The 23,014-nt window shown below is 38.4% G+C and overlaps 1 protein-coding gene across 5 annotated transcripts in view; it reads right to left on the bottom strand.

Moving 5' to 3' along the window:
* FAM184A (family with sequence similarity 184, member A) overlaps positions 1-23,014 on the bottom strand; it is a 72,721-nt gene that overhangs the window by 48,704 nt on the left and 1,003 nt on the right. For all 5 annotated transcript variants that reach the window (XM_010861796.1, XM_010861797.1, XM_010861793.1 and 2 more), the window contains exons 2-6: positions 21,955-22,090; positions 20,188-20,369; positions 16,288-16,485; positions 12,515-12,637; positions 1,648-1,809 (exon numbers count right to left, since the gene is read on the bottom strand). In XM_010861796.1, coding sequence (XP_010860098.1) covers positions 1,648-1,809; positions 12,515-12,637; positions 16,288-16,485; positions 20,188-20,369; positions 21,955-22,090 — 801 coding nt within the window. The remainder of the gene's footprint in view (positions 1-1,647; positions 1,810-12,514; positions 12,638-16,287; positions 16,486-20,187; positions 20,370-21,954; positions 22,091-23,014) is intronic.

The following is a 23,014-nucleotide window of genomic DNA, read 5'->3' as shown; positions in this document are numbered from 1 at the left end:
AATTATCTTTACCTGAACACACACTACATAGGCAAATATATTATTAAAATTCATTCCCATTCATATCAAAAGTATGCTATCTATTCAAAGTTTAGGCATTATAACTGTACCTCACTGACCTGATTAAAATAATCATGAGAAGTTTAGGCTTCTATTTTTATCATGTAACTTCAAACCAGTGGTCCATTGGTTTATGTTACAGTAATAGACTATGAAATATGTGACATCTCCGTAGAGGAGCATAAATCAAGTGGTTTTCTGGAGTGTGGGGCTGGACATGACCTGTCTGGACAACACTGGCAACCACTGACCCCTGCCAGCAGTGCACCCGCTCTCAGGGCACAACAGAAAAGGAAGAGATGATGGTTATCACAGTGACCCTTTCTGGATCACCCACTTGCTGTGGCATTGTTGAGGAGCATATCCAGATTTATGGGAAAGCAGGAAGTCAGTGCTGAAATTGTTGACCTGGCTGCTGCTGCTGCTGCTGCTGCTAAGTTGCTTCAGTCGTGTCTGACTCTGTGCGACCCCACAGATGGCAGCCCACCAGGCTCCCCTGTCCCTGGGATTCTCCAGGCAAGAACACTGGAGTGGGTTGCCATTTCCTTCTCCAATGCATGCAAGTGAAAAGTGAAAGTGAAGTCGCTCAGTCGTGTCCGACTCTTAGTGACCCCATGGACTGTAGCCCACCAGGCTCCTCCATCCATGGGATTTTCCAGGCAAGAGTACTAGAGTGGGGTGCCATCGCTTTCTCCGGTTGACCTGGTTAGTAAGCAGTAAATGGTGAAACCTGAATTTAGCAATCTTAGCCAACTGTCATTTTCACTAAGTACTCTGCTTAGAGGAATTATTTTTTCCACCAAAGACAATGTTGAATGGAATAGAATTACTCAAAGTAAGAAATCTCTAGCTACTGACCTCCTAGTTGTATGGTTCATTTCTCTATCTTCTAAGGCAGTCTAAATATTTGCTCTGCTTCATGAGACTTGAAGGGAAAAGACAAACCTTTCCCAATATCTGTAGGTCATGGAGAATCACTTAGTTGCTATAGACCAGAGTTCAAATTCTTACCAGTTAAGAGAACTGTGCATACTATTAATATTATGGGTTGAATATTATTATGGGTTGAATTGTGTTTCCAAAGAGATATGTGGAAGTCCTAGCACCCCAGTTTCTCAGAATGTGATGTTATTTGGAAATAGAGCCAGTGAAGATATAATTAGGTAAGATGGAGTCAGGCTGGAGTCGGTGATGCCCTTTGTCCAATACAACAGGTATCCTTACAAGATATAAGGACACAGGAAGGATGCCATGAGAATACAGAGAAGACTGAAGTTGTGCTGCCACCAGCCAAGGAACACCTGACTACCAGGAGCTGGAAAAGGCAAGAAAGATCCTCCCTTAGAGGTCTAAAAGGGAGAATGGCCCTGGGAACACCTTGATTTTGAACTTTCAACCTTCAGAACCGTGAGAGAATAAATTCCTGTTGTTTTAAGCCACCGTGTTTATAGTCTAACTTAGCTATGTCAGCCCTAGGAAACGAATACACTATATATAATGTGATGTTTAAAATAAACTTTAAGCAAAGTAACTAAATCATACTTTTACCTCGCTGATATTTAGATTATAGTAGGATAAAGACATTACCTCAACATTTAACAGAGCATCCTTGGTCTCCTTCAGCCTCCCTTTAGTCAGATCAAGCTCATTCTGAAGTCTTTCCTGGGAGTCCTGAAGGCTGGCAATGAGTCCTTCGGCAGAGCCAAGACCTTGTTCGCTTTTGCTTACCATTTCTTGGAGGCGGCCAATCTGCAAGTAAATACAGTACTTTCAATACATCCCGGTGTAATTGACTAGCAAACAGTCACGTTTCTTAAAGACTTTTCTTTAGATGTAATTTTACTGATGGATCTTTCTTGATGAATTTGGAAGAAGCACTCAATCATGACAGTCTTCATCTGTTGTTTTTTGAAAAGACCTCTATATTTGTGATTTCCCTTTGTCATGGCAACCATGTAAATAAATGGATACCTCAAGCTCCTGGGAATTCCTGCTTATATCATATAATCAAATACCTATAACAAAGAATTGAAGTAAGATAAAGATTATGCCCAAGACTGAGGGGGAAAATATTTTTTTAAATACAAATATTTTAAAAATTGCTCTTTAAAACGGAATCACATATTTCATTTGAGCCCTGTTCTCCATCTATTTATAAAAGTGACAGATTTTGATCAATATTGATAAACTGATAATGAAGCTTAAATTAGCGTATGCTGTGATTTCTGTGTTTCCATAAAAAAAAAAACAAAACTGTGTCATGAAATTGTTGAGTTAAATTTATACACTCTTGAAATTAGCTAATAGACAATGTGTTAATTAAGCAGATTCATACCCGCAAGTGATGAGAACTAAAATCAATAAATGAAAATACTTTAAATTACTTCACAGGAAAAGGCTATGACAAAAACATCTCATTTATATAAAACAGTCAAGCCTATCAAAACCCTACAGAAATGACAACTGGTAATTTAAAAATAATACCTGAATATTTCTCACTGTAAATACATACATTACAAAGAAAACTGGAAATCCTTCAACCCCTCTCTAACCTGAAATTCCCTGTCCCCAACTTCCTGTCTCCTTTTCATGCAGATGTATGTTCATGCTGAGCAATTGTGGTGATGGGAGCACTTTATCTTGTTAGTATCTCTAAAGGAATGCCAACCTCATAAAATGAGCTGGGCACTTTCAGTTTTTCTGGGCTCTGAAATATTTTCATAGCTAAGATTTACTTGCTTTTTGAAGATTTAGTAAAGTCATTCACTAAAATCCTCTGGATCTAGTACCTCTTTAGTATATGTGGGACTGATCAGTTTCTTTCACGGCTATATAGGTGGTCTGGCCAGGCTGTTTAACTACTTTGAGTCATTTTAGAAATTTAAATTTTCATACAAAGACATCAGTTTTCCCTAAATTTAAAAATTTACCAGCATATTATATTTGGCAAAACTAATACAATATTGTAAAGTTTAAAAATAAAATTAAAAAAATAAAATAAAATGGAAAAAAAATAATAAAATAAAATTTACTAGCATATTTGTACATAACATTCATATATAGTGTTTTAAAATTTTTCTGTCATTGTATTTATGTCACGTTTCCCTAGTCTATATAGTTTGTTTCTTCTCTACTTTTTGTATTGATCTGGCTTGCCATGAAAGTGTTCTGCAGCAGTGAATGAATGAATGTAAGAAAAGTGACTATTAACAGAGTTAAAGAGTACTGAACTTAGCAAAAAATCTAGTTTCAAGTTCTGGGTCTGTCAATACAAAATAGCAGTATAAACACCTACCTTATAGAGTTATTATAATAATTAAATTCTAGAATACATGGGAAAAGATTTTTTAACTAGAAAGCAACATACAAATATTAGGTACCAATCAATAAGGAAGGGACAATTAAAGCTATCAACGAGAAGAATAATTTTCTTCCATAATCCAGAAAGTTTTCAGATAAATAAGGGTTATATACACAGAAGGAATACATAAAAAAAAAAACTTGTAAATAACAGTATTCATGTAGTTACACAAGGAATTAAAGAGTGTTCAAGAAATAAGAATCTAATTATAGACAGAATGAATATGTTTAAATAGGAAAAAACTTTAAAATTCTGTACAATAAGCAAACTTTCAAAGAACATAACTGATTAAAGTTCGTTTTCCAAATATAATAAAACTGTTTATGTATGGAACACATCTGTTGCCCTTCATTATCAGAACCTCCTTTTGTCACTAGGGGAATCTATCCTCCCTAAGGGGCCAGGAGGTCTCAGCAGGGCTTCAACCCAACTCCAAGACTGAAACATTCACTAAAGCATACACAAATAAGGTCATCTCATTCTGTTGACCATGGGGACTGGTCAGGGGCAGGCACATGATTAAAGAGACCTCAGGACTTTTAAAGGAGCTCCTAAAAAAGGCCATTTCCAGTTGCACACATACCTAAGAGGATGCATTACTGAAGAATTACCACACAAACAGAGAAAACCCAACTCAACAGAAAAAGAGAAACTGAGCTCCAGTGTCAACAAGTTGCGTTCCCAATCTGGTCGTGACTGATGCTAACATTCTCCTGGGACTTTTCAGCCACATGACTCAAGAAATTTCCTTAGGCCAGTTTGAGCTGGGATTTCTGTCATGTGTAACAGAGATCAATACTCAAGATTCTTCTTGTCAACGTGCACACCGAAGGAATTACAGTGATAGAAGCCTCCTCCCTGGAATATCTACCCACACTTATTCTTCTCTCTAATCCATTCTTTATGAATATTTCAGATTCAACTTATTAAAATTACAAATAAAAAAAATAAAAATAAAAAAATAAAGATACACACTTCAAAAAAATAATAATAAAATAAAATACAATAAAATTACAAATATGAATATGAGTATCAGCTCTACCCCCATGCAACCGTCCGCATATTTGTACCCAGCATCTTCCAAATGCTTTCTGTTTCCTTCAGGATAACTTCTAAAATCTTTCAAGGGGCTTACAAGGCACCTCGGCATAGCTCCTGCCTAACTCCCTGGTCTTGGTTTGGCAACATTCCTCCACGGCTTTTATATTCATTGGGGGGAAGAGAGGCACTGTGGTTAAGCATTAATTGAGTTCTGAAATTTCACTGCTAGGACTGCAAGTCTGGCTTTACCCAATTACCATGTGACTTCAGCAAGTCAAGTAACTTTTTGTGATTTAGTAACTAGTATTTACTGCATGGGATTATTTTGAGACTTAAGTGTATAAAGGAGAGAATATACTGAAACAATGCATGGGTCATAGTAAGAACTAAATAAGTATTATTATACTATAGTTACTTTTGTATTTCATCTATACTGACATCCCTCCAATTCCTAGAAACCGCTCATGTCTCAGGGCCTTTGTGGGAGCTTTCCTCAGTTTATTTTTGTAGCAAACTCCTGTTAATCACTTACCACCATTCTGTAATTTTTGCTGAATTTCTACTGTAAATTTTGTCAATAATCTTTAAGCATTTCCTTAGCTTCAATACACTGGAATGTATATTCTCTTTATGGCTTTTACACATGCTGCTAAATTCCTTTCCAGGAAAATCATTTTATATTCCCATCAGCAGCTTTTGGTGTTTATTTCTTTACCCTTATCAATGCTGCATGGTCTTATGTTTTTCTTAATCATTGTTCATTTTATGGTAATGAAATGACATCTTACTGATTTCATTTCCAGTTTTCAAATGATAGTGATATTAAAATTGTTTTCCATGCATTTTCTTTAGCCCATTTTAAAAAAACTACACTGCATTTTTCTTACTGTTTTGTAAATACTCTTCTGCTGTTAAAGACTTAAATTCTGTTACTCATATAGTTTGCCAATCATTTACTCCACCCTTCCAGTTTTTCCTCTCTCATAGTTTTGTTGGTGGCTCCACAGTAAAGAATCCACCTGCAATGCAGGAGATGCAGGAGACACAAGTTCAGTCCTTGGGTTGGGAAGACCCCTGGAGAAGGAAATGGCAACCCACTCAGTATTCTTGCCTGGGAAATCCCATGGGCAGAGGAGCCCGGTGGGTCGCACTCCATAGGGTCGCAAAGAGTAGGATGCGACTGAGCATGTACACACAATTTGATATACAGAAGTTTTAGTTTTAACTACAAATATTTTGTTTTTATTTATTTTTTTTCTTTTTTTTTCCGTTTTTTTTTTTAAATTTTATTTTTAAACTTTACATAATTGTATTAGTTCTGCCAAATATCAAAATGAATCCGCCACAGGTATACATGACACTGACATGGTATTTCAAAAGGCCTTCTCTGTCCTTTTATTTTTGTCCCTGGTATTTTCATATTTTATTTATATTCATGATTTAATATTACATTTCAATGCTTAGCCCATCTGGGATTTTTTTGGTACCAGGTTGAAGAAGGCATCTAACTTTATTTTCCTCTTCTCTTCCATTGATATGTAGTCTTAAAAAAGTACTGTCATCCACTATGATTCAGATTAAACCTGTTAACTCTAGCTTCTATCCCACTGTTCTGACATGACAGAAAAGTCCTCAGAGCACTCTTGACTGAATGACCTTTTCAGGCCTCACAGTCTGCCTCTAATCACTGTGTGACACTGTGAGGCACTTCCAACCCTCTAAGTATTTGCTTTCGCGGTTTTCTAATATCCATTCATCCTTATTCTCATGCTTTGATTCCTCCTTTTCAGTTTTGTTCCCTGGCTCCGTTAATTCAATATTGGTACTCCACTTGTTATCAGCAATCTTCTCATCAGCTATCCTTGGGTGAACTCTTCTTAAATGGCTTCAAGAACTGCCTGATCTTTAGCTCCAAATCCACACCCTAAATTAAGTTCCAACAGAGATATCTTACAATCACCTCAAAGTCAGTATATCTGAACAACTCAATGTCTTGCCATTCAATGTGTTTTCCCCTGTAATTCCTGTCTTGCAACAGTGGCATCATTACCTGTCCCAAACACCCAAGGAGACACCTGAGTCACTTTCTCCCACTCACCACACCAAACCCTATAAATTCTATTTTAAAGCTTTTTAATTTTTATATTGTATTGACATACAGTGGATTTCCAGCAATATATTAGCTTCAAGTATACAAAATAGTCAGAGAAGGCTATGGCACCCGACTCCAGCACTCTTGCCTGGAAAATCCCATGGACGGAGGAGCCTGCTAGGCTGCAGTCCATGGGGTCTCTAGGAGTCGGACACGACTGAGCGACTTCACTTTCACTTTTCACTTTCATGCATTGGAGAAGGAAATGGCAACCCACTCCAGTGTTCTTGCCTGGAGAATCCCAGGGACGGGGAAGCCTGGTGGGCTGCCCTCTATGGGGTCGCAGAGTCGGACATGACTGAAGCGACTTAGCAGCAGCAGCAGCATAAATTAAAATTTTATAGGTTGTACTCCTTTTTAAAGTTATTACAAAAATAATGGCTATATTTCTCCATGCTATACCATATATCCCTGTAGCTTATTTATGTTATACATAGTAGATTGTACCTCTTAACCTCATACCCCTGTCTTGCCCCTGCCACCCCTCTCCCTACTGGTAACCATTAGTTTGTTCTCTATATCTGTGAGTCTGCTTCTGTTTTCTTTTATACATTTGTTTGTTTTCTTCTTTTAGATTTCACATGTAAGTGATAACTGGGCATATTTGTCTTTTTTCTGTCTGACTTATTTCACTAAGCACAATTCTTTGTGTCCATCCACATTGCTGCTAATGATAACATTTCATTCTTTTTTATTGCTAAGTAATAACTGAATTTTATATACACACACATCTTCTTTACCCATTCATCTGTTGATGGACACTTAGGCTGCTTCCATATGGTGGCTATTATAAATAATGCTTCTATGAGCACTGGAGTGCATGTATCTTTCTGAATTAATGCCTTTTATTTTCTTTGGATATTTACCCAAGAGTGGAATTGCTGAATCATGGTAGTTCTATTTTTAGTTTTTTGATGAACCTCCATACTGTTCTCTACACTGACTGCACCAATGTCCATTTCCACCAACAGTGTACAGGATTCCCTTTTCTCTACATCCTGGCCAACATTTGTTATTTATAGACTTTTTCATAGTAACCATTCTGCCAGGTAAGGAGTGGTATCTTGTTGTTTTTGACTAGCATTCTCTAATAATTAGCAATGTTGAGCATCTTTTCAGGTGCCTGTTAGACCTTTTTCCAAAGAATACATGTGGATGGCTGTCTAGGTCTTCTGCTCATTTTGTTTTGATCTATTCACTTAATTTTTTTCTATATATACTCAGTATATTTTATTGCATGCCGTGTGTGTATGCTCACTCGGTTCAGTTGTGTCTGACTCTAGGACCCCATGGACTGTAGCTCACCAGTCTCCCCTGTCCATGGGATTCTCCAGGCAAAGATACTGCAGTGAGTTGCCATCCCCTCTTCCAGGGCATCTTTCCGACCCAAGGATTGAACCCATGCCTCCTACCATCTCCTGCACTGCAGGTGGATTCTTTACCACTGAGCCACTGAGAAGCCCATTCTGCTCATTTTTTGACTGGGCCGTTTTTCTATATTGAGTTCTATGAGCTGATTATATATTTTGGATATTAACCCCTTCTCTGTCATATCATTTGCAAATATTTTCTCTCATTCAGTAAGTTGTTTTTTCTTTTTGTCAATAGTTTTCTTTGCTGTGCAAAAGCTTTTAAGTTTAATTAGGTCCTGTTTGTTTATTTTTGCTTTTATTTCTTTTACCTCAGGAGACAGATTCAAAAAATATGGCTACTAATTATGTCAAGTATTTACTGATCTACTACCATTTGTTAGGCAGCATAACAACTGTGATAGACCACTATAGAGCAAACAAATCCAAATGATTTTCATTTTAACAAAATACTGAAAAAATATATATAGACTTCAAAAGTTATTTTCAGAAGAAAATCAACAGCTTAAAGTTTTTTTTAGTGTATTTCTTTATTTGCCTGAACCACATCTTGGTTGTAGCCTGCAGGATCTTTAGTTGAGACAAAGAAGATATCTTAGTTGTGGCAATGTGGGGTTGAACCCGGGTCCCCTGCATTGGGAGTGAGGAGTCTTAGCCACTGGACTACCAGGAAACTCCCCAAAATCAACAACTTAAATATTATAAGAACATTTTAAAAGATCATAATGGTCAGATTGATTGATGATTCAGCTTACATTTTGCCTTCGGGGGTGATCCCAAAGTACCATTTCATAGGATTAAATGGTTATCTTCCACCTGAGATTTTAAATTCACTAGCTTCCCTTAATATTCTGTTATGATTCTGGAATTCATGAATTTATCATCTAAATACATAGTGGAACTATTTATGTTTTTAGGCTATTTCACTTGTAAGGGTATCAAGATACATCAACTTACAAAAATAGGACATTCTCTAATTTTTTTTCTAAAACAATCACTTTCAGTCTTTACAAACTACCTCCCTAAGTCTTTCTTCCTGTCTTTCCATAAATGTTCCTATTTTCCATCCAATAAATGTAAGTGGGATAAAATCTTTATTTAAAAGGCAAAATTTTCTGACTTGGCATTTTTTAAAATGCAGCTATATGTGATTGGCAAGAAGCACATGTAAACATTAGGATGCAGAAAAGAAAAGTCAGTAGATGAAAAAATATATATCAGTCAGCTTATACAATATCAAATAACAAAGACTAAGCCAAAAAGAATGATTCATTAAGTAGCTAAAGCAATTTTATATTTGTATGCATATAACAAAAGCCTCTAAATATACAAAGAAAAAAATGATATAGAATGTAAGAAGAAATAAGCAAACCCATCATCATAGTATCAGTTTTTAGAAGCTGATAAATCAAGAAGATAAACCAAAAAGAATACAAAATATTTGAAGAAAACAGCTTAAAATTCTAATGAACGGGAATATAGACTACATTGCATTAAACAAGTGGATGCACTCAGAATATTAAACTTCTCTCATATGAGAGGTTACTATGCTTGCCTTAAAAAGTTTCACAAATTATTTTCATATGAACCACAACATCATTAAGGTTAAAGGCATTTTGATCTCACACAGCTCTTCCAGAGAACAGAAAGGGCACAAGTCCTGCTTCATTTTATAAGGCTAATATAACTTTGACTCCAAAACCAGAAAAGGATGGTATAAAAAAGGAAAAGCACAAAGCAATCTTACTCAAGTCTAGACTTCAAAATCTGAGAATATAAAGAAATACTATGTTTAAAAAAAAAGAACAGGAAATTAACATGTAATACAGTTTTATTAACTAAAGTACAGATTTTGTTTAAACTTCACATTTTATGCTAGTGTCCACTATTTGTTTTCACACCTTATTTAAGATTTTGCATTGTATTTAGCTGCATTGAGCAGCTTCAGCTACATGCAATGAATCCTGATAAATTTTCTTTTCATTTTTATTGTTACAAATATTTTCCTTTCTACAACTTCTTAGATATACCCATCACTTAAAAGTGGACATTTAATCTCCAAATACATGGGATTTTTAAAGTATCTTCAATATTAATTTCTCATTTTGATGTTAATTTCTCATTTAAGTGCTTTCTTCTCTGCAATCACTTTCTGTGTTTTTTCAGTCTTTTAACTTTATTGATAGTTTCAATGGTTAAGTCAAAGACCTCTCTTGATAAATGTCACATTGCATTTGAAAATATGTGGGTTATTTTCAGGTATCTTTTGATACTTATTTCTAACCTAAGTCCACAGTGATAAAAGAACACACTGTATGATTTTAATAGACTATGAAATATTTGTACATTGTTTTATGACCCTGGATATGCTTCAGTGTCTCCTGGTGTATAGTCTATGGGAACTTGAACAGAATTTGTATCCTGCTGTTGTATGAAATTATATAAATCTTAATTATGTTGAATTGTTTCTAGTGCTTTTCAGTTATACTATATCCTTCTACTTTTCTGTCTATTCATTCTATTATTTTTGAGAGTTTGATATTGAAACTCCAACTAAAAATATTAAATTTATCTACTTAAAATTAATTGTAATGTACAGTGAAGTAGTCAAAGTCACTCAGTTGTGTCCGACTCTGCGACCCCATGGACTATATACAGTCCATGGAATTCTCTAGGCCAGAATACTGGAGTGGGTAGTCTTTTCCTTCTCCAGGTGATCTTCCCCACCCAGGGATCAAACCCAGGTCTCCTGCATTGCAGGCGGATTCTTTACCAGCTGAGCCACAGGGAAGCCCAAGAATACTGGGGTGGGTAGCCTATCCCTTCTCCAGGGGATCTTCCCAGCCCAGGAATCGAACCAGGGGCTTCTGCACTGCAGGCAGATTCTTTACCAACTGAGCTATCAGGGAAGCAAAAATCTTAATTTATCTATTTAAAAATAATTGTAATGTATAGTGGAACTATAAAGAAAATAAAAAATGTATAATCTGGCATGGATAACTAGGACTTCTTCTAGAACTTCAAGGTTGATTTAAAATTATAAAACTGATTAATGTAAGCTGCAGTCCATTGGGTCACAAAGAGTTGAACACAACTTAGCTACTGAACAACAACAAAGGTACCACATTAAGTTAAACAAAAAGGAGTTAGATCCCAAGAGATGCAGAAAAATCAACATCAATTTGTGATGGTTTTTTAAATTAGGAAACTTAAAGAACATTTACAAAATAAAACTTCAAAGAAGCATCATAATTAACTGTGAAATATTGACACCCTTCATTTTAAGAGCTGGGAATAAAATAAGAATGCTTATTATCTCTGGAGATCTTAGCCAGCAAAGTAAGGCAGGAAAAAAATGCCCCAGGGTGAACGGAAGGTAGAGGCAGACTAGGGATGAGTCAGGCATATTCTTGGGGAGCCGTTCTAAAATGGCACTACAATATTATCAGGGTGCTAAAACATAATTGAGAATGTATCCAGAAGGAAAATCAATTATGTATTTATCAGAACTCTTCTCAGTGAAGTAACAGTAAGTAGGTTGGAGGACTACTTAAACCACTTGGGAGTAAGGAGGAGAACTCCAGGGCACTTGCATGAGAAACACAGATGGTCACTAAACCACCTTTTAATGAGAGAAACCACAAGGATCACAGACCCTGAGGGAGGTGTGAAGGGGTTGATCCTGAACAATCAGCGACAGACTGAGCTAATATCAGTAACAATCTAATTCTCTACTGTACCCTAAAGCCATGCTTGGTACCTTTCTCTGAATAAATGTTTAAAGATAATTAAATAATACCAGTTGCAAACCATTAACCTGCCTGGGGCACTCGGGTTTTGGCATGCTTTCTGTGAGCAGAAGAGTGATGAGAAAGTAGGACATAAAGACTGTTTGGCAAGATGAGGCTAGTGAGGTACAACGGCTGTCAAGACGAGATGCGTCAAGAAAAGGACTTGCTTTAGGAACACCAGTCTAGGAGCCCCATGAAAGATGAGCTGGAACGGAAAGAAAAGAGGACTGTTCCAGCTGGGCTGTTGGGGGACACAAGTGAATGTGGACAAAAGAGAAAAAGTGCTGGAACAAACAATATTCTAGCCTTTCAACGGTCTTTGCATTTATTTTATGCACAACTTTTTGGATTTATAACACTTTATTACAGCCTATTCCTTATCTTTTCTTTTCCAGGCTAAACAATACTATTTTCATACAGAATTTAAAAGTGCAAAGATGTGGCACAGAGAATACGAAGTCAATGTTTTGCAAAAGAGTAGGAAAAAACCTCTTGTTTTCTTTCCTATAAGGGGATACTGTCTTCTGTTTTGCTTTCCCCCGCAAAAGCACCTTGCTCCAAATTTAGTTGTTTTTTTTTTTTTAGTTGTTTTTGCAGTAAATTTTTACCTTGTGAGATATCATCAATGTATTATGAAAAATTCAACATCAAAGAAAGTTTTTGATTATTTTTACTCTACATATGTGACCTTCCACACAGGCTCATCTACTTACATGACGTTAGCAAATAAAGTACTTGCCTCTTGATTGGCTGAGTGCAGTTTGTCTTCCAATTCTTCCTTCAGGTTTTCTAGCTCCTGTTGAAGCTGATCTTTATCCTCTTCCAGGTTTAGTTTTTCCTTTTTATATTGTTCCTCCAATTCCTTACAAAAAGAAATTTTAAAAAATTAACAAAACTGCAAATATCGTACACCTCAAAGACTCCAAGAAAAAGATTATTCTGTTTTAAATTGATGCTGTGCTCTTCAAATTAGTGTTATACTTAAATATTAATATCAGAGTTAACAATGAATCTAATTAATCCTAGGGGCTTTGAGTCTATCATTCTAAATCACTTATGATGTAGCAATTAAGTCATTTTTTAAAAATTGTAAAAATATCTGCCTAATTTAGATTAAGCTGAAGTCCAAAAAAACAGAAATGTGTGCTATAAATGATAATCTTGTGAGATTAGAAAAATTCTAACTCTTGAGTTCATGATATACTCTTGAGTTCTTTTACACTGACATAAAAATACAAAAAGTATTAATACTTCTGGAACTCAGTGCTCTAGCACTGGAATTTAGTCAAGGATTAACAAGTAAAAAATTAAAGTATCTAAAGAGCAATACTACTAACATTGATACTGAAGAAGACCAACTCTTTGGCAGGCATGCTACTCACTACTTGGCATATAAAAAGAATAAGACACAGTGCCTGCCCTTAATAAGCTCATTAAAGAATATATGATTAAAATGAGTTGCAATGGGGGTTGAATGGGGAACTAATAAGTTGTGGCTTGGTGTGAAACTTGTACAGAGAGAGTTTCCTAAGCACAGTTTGAAGGAGTGGACCAGTAAGAAAAGGTAGTGAAGAGGGAGCTACAACAGACTAGGCAGAAGAAAATGCACGTGCAACAACCATGGAGGAGCAAAGAGCGAGAACAAAGTGTATTACAAGTGCGTCTACAGTGTAAGGGGAGAAGACTAATATTAATAAGCAGTGTCCTGTGCTGGCAGTCCCCAGGACAAACCCCAGGTTGATGGTTTAAGGGGATGCCTCTCAGGACTCAGCATGTAGCTGTACTCAGCTATGATGTATTATAGCAAAAGGATACAAGGACAATCAGCAAAGAGAAAAGGCACTGCAGGCAAAGTCTGCAGAAAACCAGACTCAAGCTTCTGAGTCCTTTCACACAGAACTCTCCAGCAAGTTGGGACAACGCATGTGAAATGCTGTCTACCAGGAAAGCTCATGAGGGACCCAGGGCTGGGTTTCTTAGTGGGCGCCGGCCACACAGGTACCCCCTTGATTAGTATGTTCCACAATTTCAGACTCCAAGAATGAGAGCATGTGTTCCACATAAACCATATTGTCTAGTTAAACAGTTTAGGCACAGCGAGCCGCTCTTATCAGGAAATGGCGAGAATTCTCATGAAAATCAACTTCCAGACACCAGGCAATGGCCAATTTTCTAAGAATGACACTTTCAAGGCTACTGCCTCATCTCTTTTCTGCGTGAATTTTCTGTATATTCATACCCTTTCTGGTAACTAAGTCATGAGGGATGGTGAAGTCACTTTTAGCTAAGTGTTCTTTAAAAGATAAAAGGATGCTGGAGAAAGATTATTTGGAAGGAGGATGGTTTTAGCTTAGGCTCAGACATAAACTAGCTGTGCAAGAACTAGAAAGCTTTTAGGAAACTGTCAAGTGCTATTATATAAAACATGTAACAACTATCATTAATACATGCCGACATGAGGTGGTGGCTAAGTGCCTTAGGGTCTGATATCTGAGACCTGAATTCAGGCCTGACTGACTCCTCCTAGCTGCATGTGCTTAAGCAAGTATTAACCCCTCTGGGTCTCCACCCCTCTTCAGGAAGATGGGTACAGAAATCAAACCAATAGCAGCACTGCAGGAACTAAATGAAAAAACAAGTGTAAAATACCACTGCAGTGTCAGGTAAACACGGTAAGAAATGCTAACACTTATTTATCACTATATGCTCAGATGCGTCTCGGTTCCTAACACTTTATCGCACTTAATCCTCAGGGATATTACAAGATGGATCTTATTAGGTTGGTACAAAAGTAACTGTGGTTTTGGACCGTGAATTTTAAATCATTATAACTAGGCTCCAACCTATCTTTATTAATCAAAATAGAAACTATTATAATCAACACACTTTTTCCAATAAAAAACAATTTTGTTTATTCCTGTAGCATAAAAATCCATGTTTCAGAATTCAACGAACTCTTGGAAAGTATTTTCTGCCTCCTGCTGGTTATGGGAGCATTCTCCCTATAAAAAGTTGTTGAGATGCTTGAAGAAGTGGTAGTCAGTTGGTGAGAGGTCAGGGGAATATAGCAGATGAGACGAAACTTCATAGCCCAACTCATTCAACTTTTGAAATATTGGTTGTATGATGTGAGGTTGGGCGTTGTTGTGCATAAGAACTGGGCCCTTTCTGTTGACAATGCCAGCTGTAGGCGTTGTGGGGCATCTCATTGACTTGCTGAGCGTACTCCTCAGACGTAAGGGCTTGCCGGGATTCAGAAAGCTATAGTGGGTCCGATGGGCAGCAGGCCACCAAACGGTGACCATGACCTTTTCTGGTGCAAGTTTGGCTTTAGGAAGTGCTTTGGAACTTCTTCTCTGTCCAACCACTGAGCTGGTCGATGCTAGTTGTCATATAAAATCCACTTTTCATAACACATCACAATCCAATTAAGAAATGGTTCACTGTTGTTGCATAGAATAAGAGAAAACAACACTTCAAAGCAATGATTTCTTTTGGTTTTTGGTCATCTCATGAGGCACCCACTTATCGAGATTTTTCACCTTTCCAATTTGCTTCAAATGCCAAATGATCACAGAATGGTCAACTTTGATTTCTTCGGCAACTTCTTGTTGTAAGAATATCAGCTTCATTAATCCTCTCAGTCGGTCGCTGTCAACTTCTGATGGCCTGCCACTGCACTCCTCATCTTCTTTGCAAAACTTCTCAAACCACCACTGCACTGTACATTCATTAGAAGTTTCTGGGCCAAATGCGTTGCTGATGTTGCGAGTTGTCTCCACTGCTTTACGACCCATTTTGAACTCAAATAAGAAAATTGCTTGAATTTGCTGTCTAATATCATTTCTATAGTCTAAAATAAATATAAACAGCAAGTAATAAATCATTAACAAAAAACAAAGCAAGAAATGCGCATTACAATGATGTACAACATAACCACATTTATTTAAGAATGTATTCCAATATCAAAGTTCAACAACGTAAAACCACAATTACTTTTGCACCAACCTAATACCTTCATCTTCAAGTGAGCGGCCTCAGGTATAGCCTTTGGGACCTAAGAAAAAGCAGCTAGTAAGCAAAGGGCTCAGTGTTAAGGCCCCATCTGTCAGGTACCTTGCTTTTTCTACTATATAATTACTGTCTGTCGTGTATTACAATTAGCAAGCTTATTACTTAATTAAGGGCAATAATAAAACAAAAAACAGATCATTTTCCCAGGGAAGGAAACTGTCTCCAGGAGAATAAGGGCTCCAACTAATGAGGCTTCCTGAGGAGAAACCGATGTTGTTGTCTGATGAAGAGACAGCTCAAGATCAAGGGAGTGTTTCCATGATGGCTATACAAAGTAGAAATGCCTCATATCAATTTAATAAACTACAGCCCCTGTAGAAACTTTTATGTATGTTACTCTGTGAACTGAGATTTTCAGAGTGATTAGGAGATAGCAACTAGGTCATTATAGAAAGTCCACCAATTTATAATACAATGCGAAGCTGAAGTTTTACTCACCATCTGCAGTTTTTTCTTATCCCTAATCGCATTACTGTGGACAGCCTCAATTGCCATGTGGTGCTTCCAAGCTAATTCTTCCAAAGTCTTAGAATGGGCCTCATTCAGCTGAGCCACCTCCCCTTCCAGTCTACTTTGCAGGTTTTTTAGCTCCATCTCATAATATTCCTGCTGAGTTTTCTTTGCCTCATTTACTTTCTAAAATTGAACAGAAATAAAAGGTCAGTCTGCTTTTTTCATTACTGCTATTTAGTATCTTAAATATTCAGTAAGTAGATAAGCTTGGATGAACTGAATGCCACAGGATTAGACCATGGTACCTGAGAATACATCACTGGGTGTTCTACAAGGTGGCACAGCCAAAATGAGTGATTTTAAAGACAATGATAAAACACACTATTATTAGGTTAGAACCAAGTGTGAGTCAGCACTTCTGCAGGCTTAAGAGAAAAAAGCTTCCTCCATGTCGAAGTGGTACACAAAACGGCTTACCAACACCGACTCAAGTTATATTAGTTGATACAACTGTGTCAACAGCCAAAGAAAGAAAGAAAGAAAGTTAAGTCAGTCGTGTCTGACTCTGCGACCCCGTGGACTGTAGCCCACCAGGCTCCTCCGTCCATGGGATTCTTCAGGCAAGAATACTGGAGTGGGTTGCCATTTCCTTCTCCAGGGATCTTCCCGACCCAGGGATCGAACCCAGGTCTCCTTCACTGCAAGCAGACGCTTTAACCTCCGAGCCACCAGGGAAGCCCATCAACAGCCAAGTATAGCCCTTTTAAGCATTAGCAGTCCAATGATGAAAAAAGTCAAAAGACTGTGGCAATCAAATTTTTTAAGTTCTATGGAAGGAGCATACATCACGTGTTGTGAGAGTATACAGGAAAGGAGCTTAACCTGGACGGGGTGGGAGACGATGTGAAGGTGGTGTGAGAGACACAGAGAGGGAAAGAGGTCAGCAAAGGCATTCCAGAAGGGAACACAGCTGAGCTGATGATGATGACACATTCTCTCATTTAATTCTTACAAGCCCATCAGGAAACAAGAGGTGAGAAAATGTCAAATCTAGATCTGATGTCTAAAGCCTGCATTTGTAATCATGTCCAGCATTCTGAAAGCTGAGAAGCAGCTCACCAGGTGGTGAAGTCAGGGAGCTAGATGGCTATGCAGCTGAGCAGTGTGGCGAGAACACAGGATTCAAGGCTGGGAGTGGAGAGGGAGGGAGGCTCAGAAGCAGGCAGGGTCAAATGATGACCAGACATCTTTTATGCTAAGGACTCTAGACTGTGTTCTGATGGGAATGAGAAATCACTGTGATTTAAGTGACTGATATTTAAAATTTTTTTTTCTTAATTTTTATTCATTGATTTTTAACGTTTGTTGTTTAAGCCACCCAGGCTATGGCATTTTGTGACAGCAGCCCCAGCAAACTAAGACAACTTGTGAAGGGGAAGGAGCAGAAAGGAAACAAGGACAGGAAGAACTCTGGGGAGTACCCGAAATCAGGGAGCAGGAGGAGAACGAGGAGCCAGTGAGTGAGACGTGAGTGACCGGGGGAGGAGGAGAGCCAGGAGGGGTCAGCATCGCAGAGACAAGCGCTGGGCCAAGAGTGGTGAGTGCTGCCGAGAAAATGGGTACGGCTTCTGGGTGTGGTGGTGGTGTTCCCACTGATGCCTTAGGATCCAGTTCAATAGAGCAGAGGTGGGGTTGGGGGGAATCCAGACAAAAAGCAGGAAATGGATGTATTAGGTGAAGGCTATTCTTTCAACAAATTATGGGATGTTATGGAACAGGAAGGTGAGAAAGTAAAACTTGAAGACAATGAGGTTGAAAGATGTTTGAATTCTCGCTAGGGGCTGCTTCAGAACCCCTCCTTGCTGCTCTGTAAGACTCTTGGAAGACAGACACACCTCCTCTGGGTCACTGATGCCTCCAGGGTGGGCAGAGCCACCCTGCTGTCTGGCCTCTATGGCAGCTGCCATCTACCTGCCTCCTGGCCCAATCTGCGGGTCTCTGGAACTACCCAGGAGGAATACAAGGTCCTCATGTCACAGAAAGCAACATAACATAGAGGTGGAGACGTGGGTTTTGGAGTCTCACAGCCCTGGGTTCAGGTTCCAGCTCTGCCACTTAGTCATGTGACCGTGGGAACCATGAATGCATAATGTCTGTAAGCCTCGGTTTTTCCATCTGTGAAGTGGGAGTGATAAGGTAGAAGCTATGTTACAGGGTTGCTCAAGATGAGATAATATGCCCCCAAATATTTAGTGAATATTCCTAGCCCACTGTAAATATTTTATAGTTGTTAGCAATTATTTTACATCATAAGAGATTATAATTATTCCCAAGGCCCAATAAAGGGGGAAAGCCCTAGGAAGATTCTTGAATGTAAGGCACTGGACGTTCTTTCCTGTCAAAGCCAGAAGGTATAGACAGAGGAAACAGAAATTCCCAGCCTCCTCCTTTCCGGCCTGGGCCAGCCTGGGCCCGATCCCTTCCCTTCCAGCCTCCCCTACAAGGATGGTGTATGAGGGGCTCAGGGCTCAGAGCAATATTCTAGGACTGGATCCCTCTTCAGCTCTCCCTGACTTGGGGTGCCCAGAAACCAGAGCCCCTACTTGAATACTTGGATGCAACATTTTAAGGGTCTTTTTAGCACCATCACCCCCAGGGTCTTTTCATTTCGCAGCTCAGACATGAAGTGCCCCTCATCAGAGATCATAGTGTCTCCCTATAGGACTGTACCAGTCAGGGTCCAACCAGAGAAGTGGGGAGGGAGGAAGAAGGGGCCGATCTGGCCTAGATGGATGGTTTGGGGAGCTACCACTGAACAAGTTACTGGAATGGATGAGCTTGTGGAATGAGTTGAGAATGCGAGAGGAACACAGACGGAGGAGGGAAGCTCCCAGACAAGTCTGCAGGGCCAGGGAGAGAGGAGGAAAGTGTGAGAGAACCGAAGAGACGCTTGTGAATCAGACACAAGTCAGTACCACAGGAAGACAAGATCCCCCAAGTCCAGCAACCAGTACGTCACTGGAGGCTAAGGCCGAGTCTATGGACTAGTAACAAGAGAAGCCAGTCTGGACCGGGTGAGGAGTGAGCAGGAAGTGAGCAAGGGGCACAGACATTTTTCAATACACCTGGTGGTTGAAAGAAGGAGAAAAAGTGTTTCAAGCTCCCACCTGGTATTGCAGATATGTGAAAAACTGGAACAAATATTCAAGCAACTACTCTACATATGATTTGTTTAATTTAGAAATTCAGTATGTTGGCATATGTATTTTCAGGGCATGGTTCTTGTCATCCTTTTCAGTTTTACAGACATTTCCTAGGTGTATACACAATATGTTTCATGAATAGAAAAGTAAGTGTGATTAACTGTAATGTGCCTTTCATTTAGGGGCTTCCCAGGTCGTGTGGTTGTAAAAGTACCCACCTGACAATGCAGGAGACATAAGAGACATGGGTTTGATCCCTGGGTCGGGAAGATCCCCTGGAGGAGGGCAAGGCAGCCCACTCCAGTATTCCTGCCTGCAGAATCCCATGGACAGAGGAGCCTAGTGGGCCACAGTCCACAGGGTAGCAAAGAATCAGACACGACTGAAGTGACTTAGCACGCACGGATTCAGTTTCTAGCCTGAAACAGGGTGAAATGTCTTAAGTTTTTTACATTACAAATTGTTATCAAAAATATTTTGAACATATACCCAATATGGGATAATCCACCTTTATACCTTTTCTCAAAATAAAAATGAAAAATTACTATAGTTAAGAAATAGACTGTTACTATGAAACAGAAGTAAACACTCTAAATCAAATTTGAAAAAGAATAAAACTGGATTTTTCTTCTTTTCCTTTCATGGGTGGTGCAAAGGAGAGGGGGTTCCTCCAAGACTCTACCTTCTCCAGTTCCAAAATCTGCTGCTTCTGCTCTTCATCCAGACTCTGAGTTTTGCTTTGCAGAAAAGCTCTTTCTTCTTCAAGCTGAGATAATCTTTCATTGGCCCTTGATTTTTCTGATTCTAGATCTTTAATTGTAACCTCCTGGGTCATTTGAGTTGCTTGAAGCATTCCAATATGACCTAACACCCCAAAAGAAAGCCCCAAATTCAAATCTGTTACCTTGTGGTACAAAATAGTTTATAGTTAATGACACAATGTACTTAATACCTAAGTAAAACAAATGGTCTGCATGTACAAATAGTTCTTTGGTTTCAACAGAAATATTGACCTTGGGAATACTTATTATCCAAGTACTCATTACAATATGTATTACATCACTGATGCTGCTCCCTGCACCCAGGACCATTCCAATCATTTCTGAAGATTTCAAGCTATTTTAAGTTGAAGTAGAAACAACTCCTCAGGGTACATATAAAAGTCTTGGGAGTAAAACAAAGTAAGAGAAGAGGCACTGAGTAGCACTGTGGCACTAAAATGAGTAACTTATTCTTTTCCAATCTTTTTTTTCCAAATTCTAACATAAAAAGGAAGAAATTTGCATGCAGCAAATAAAGATGGCAGGCAGCAGTCTGGTTGAAACTAAATTTGTTTTAGACTACAGACCTGATAAAGAAGTAAGGCAGAGTAAGAGACAGATAAGAAGAGCAAGGTTATGAAAAACTGAAATAAATGACAACAGCAAAAAAAAAAAGTGGTGGGGCAGGGGGAGGATCTAAGCAGAGCTACAGAGGTGAAAAGTGAACACAAGAAAAATTCTCAAGGAAGTGTTAGAACAGAGGCTCTCAAAGTGCCCTGCACCAACAACACAGGCAGTATCTGGGACCACCCGTCAGAAATGAAGCCCACCCCAGACCTATGCATCAGAAACTCTGGGGCTGGGGCCCAGCACCTGCGGTTGTACAAGCTGTCCAGGTGATTCTCATACACATAAAAGTTCAAAAGTTGCTACTTCAGAGGCAGGGTAATTTGGGATTCAGTGATGAGCCAATCAGATGACATCCTCATGGAACTTGTTCAGAGGCCTCCCTGGGCTTACCAAAATGTCACTTCAGACTGAGATGGGTCACCCTCCTCCTCTGGGCATGTGAGTCACATCAGGTGGGGCAGCCCAGCTTCAATGTATGCAATGATCCTTATTAATAAACCAAATGAAACGAGGCTGCTATAACGAAATACAGTTTACTAATTTAAGCACTTTAAAATATTTATGTTTTAAAAGGACATGTTTTTAAAGGACTAAGAAGCCTCTTGGAGTGTTTTTCTTTTAGTGAATGCCTTATTGGTGCTAAAACCTATAACTCTTGGGACTTCTCTCAATGTCCAGTGGTTAAGACTTTGTCTTCCAATTCAGGGGGTACAGGTTTGATCCCTGGTCGGGGAACTATGATCCCACATGCCTCATGGCCAAAAAACCAAAACATACAGGAGAAATTATACTATAAATTCAATAAATTCAAAAATTCAATGAAGACTTAAAAAAATAATAAAAACCTATAAATCTTAACTTTTTATAGAAATATATTCCTAAAAGTTATCATTTGCTTCTCTTATGATTAATCAATAACATAAGAGAACGCTTTAACATATTTAGAACCTAAATAATTTTAAAATAAGAGAAAATAAAAAAGGCTAGTTTTGTCTTGAATTAACATTTAAGTGCTGGTCTTAGCTGAGGAATACACTAAGAACCGTGGTTGGACATACTAGCTTTGAGGACAAGATCTGAGGCTTGCTGTTGTAAACGTTCTCTGGCTGCTGCCAGCTCACTTTCCACCTCCTTGTGCCTGCTTAATAAGGCCATTTCTCCCTCCTTGGCATCATCAAGCTGTTTTTGAAGAACCTAAGAAAGATCAAATAGCCATTGTCAATATGTAAGAATGATACTAGGCTAAATAATTCACATAAACTTCCAGCAGCAACTATCTCCTATTCAAAAGTCAAACTTAACAATACCTAGAGTTTTCTATCTGTATTAGTGACACATATCTTGTGATCTTCATGTTGGCTATGCAATCCTTTCTAATATATTTAAATGCTGCACAGATATTAAAAACACACCTATGAAATTTTCTATGCCAATAAAACTAAGAGACTTTCCATAGACACTCTTCGGCTTTTTTTTTTTTTTTCAGAAATTGTTCCATACCCCTATTTAATTCAGGTTTACAAAGCAATGTTAATTTTCTGTTCAGTGTCTGGATATCAAAGAATGTACAGACCATCACTAGTGAAGGGAAAGGAAAAAACACAACTAAAGACCAGTGTTTTAAACTTCCCAAATCACTAGAAAAATATTAATATATTATTTAAATAAAATCCTCCTGTAAACAATCAACAAGGTTTTAAGCTTATCTTTTTGGGCCTTTAATATCTGAAATTGTTATAGGAAATAACAGCTACAGGGTAATAAAGACTGTGTGTGTGTTAGTCACTCAGTCGTGTCTGACTCTTTGCGACCCCATGGACTGCAGCCCACCAGGTTTCTCTGTCCATGGAATTCTCTGGGCAAGAATACTGGAGCGGATTGACACTCCCTTTTCCAGAGGAACTTCCCAACCCAGGGATCGAACCCTGGTCTCCTGTATCGCAGGCAGATTCTTAACTGTTTGAGCTATAGAGAAGTCCTAGTAAAAATAAATAAAGTCCTAATAAAGATTATCCTTCCACTGATTTTCTCACAAAAGTAGGAAAAAACGCCAAATTAAAAAAAAAAAAAGTGGTCTAATCAAAAAGAAAAAGACAAAACTGGGGGAAAAAAAAAAAG

Source organism: Bison bison, unplaced genomic scaffold, assembly GCF_000754665.1.
Source record: "Bison bison bison isolate TAMUID 2011002044 unplaced genomic scaffold, Bison_UMD1.0 scf7180017864473, whole genome shotgun sequence".
Lineage (NCBI taxonomy): Eukaryota > Metazoa > Chordata > Mammalia > Artiodactyla > Bovidae > Bison > Bison bison.
This window is presented reverse-complemented; position numbering and strand designations above follow the sequence as displayed.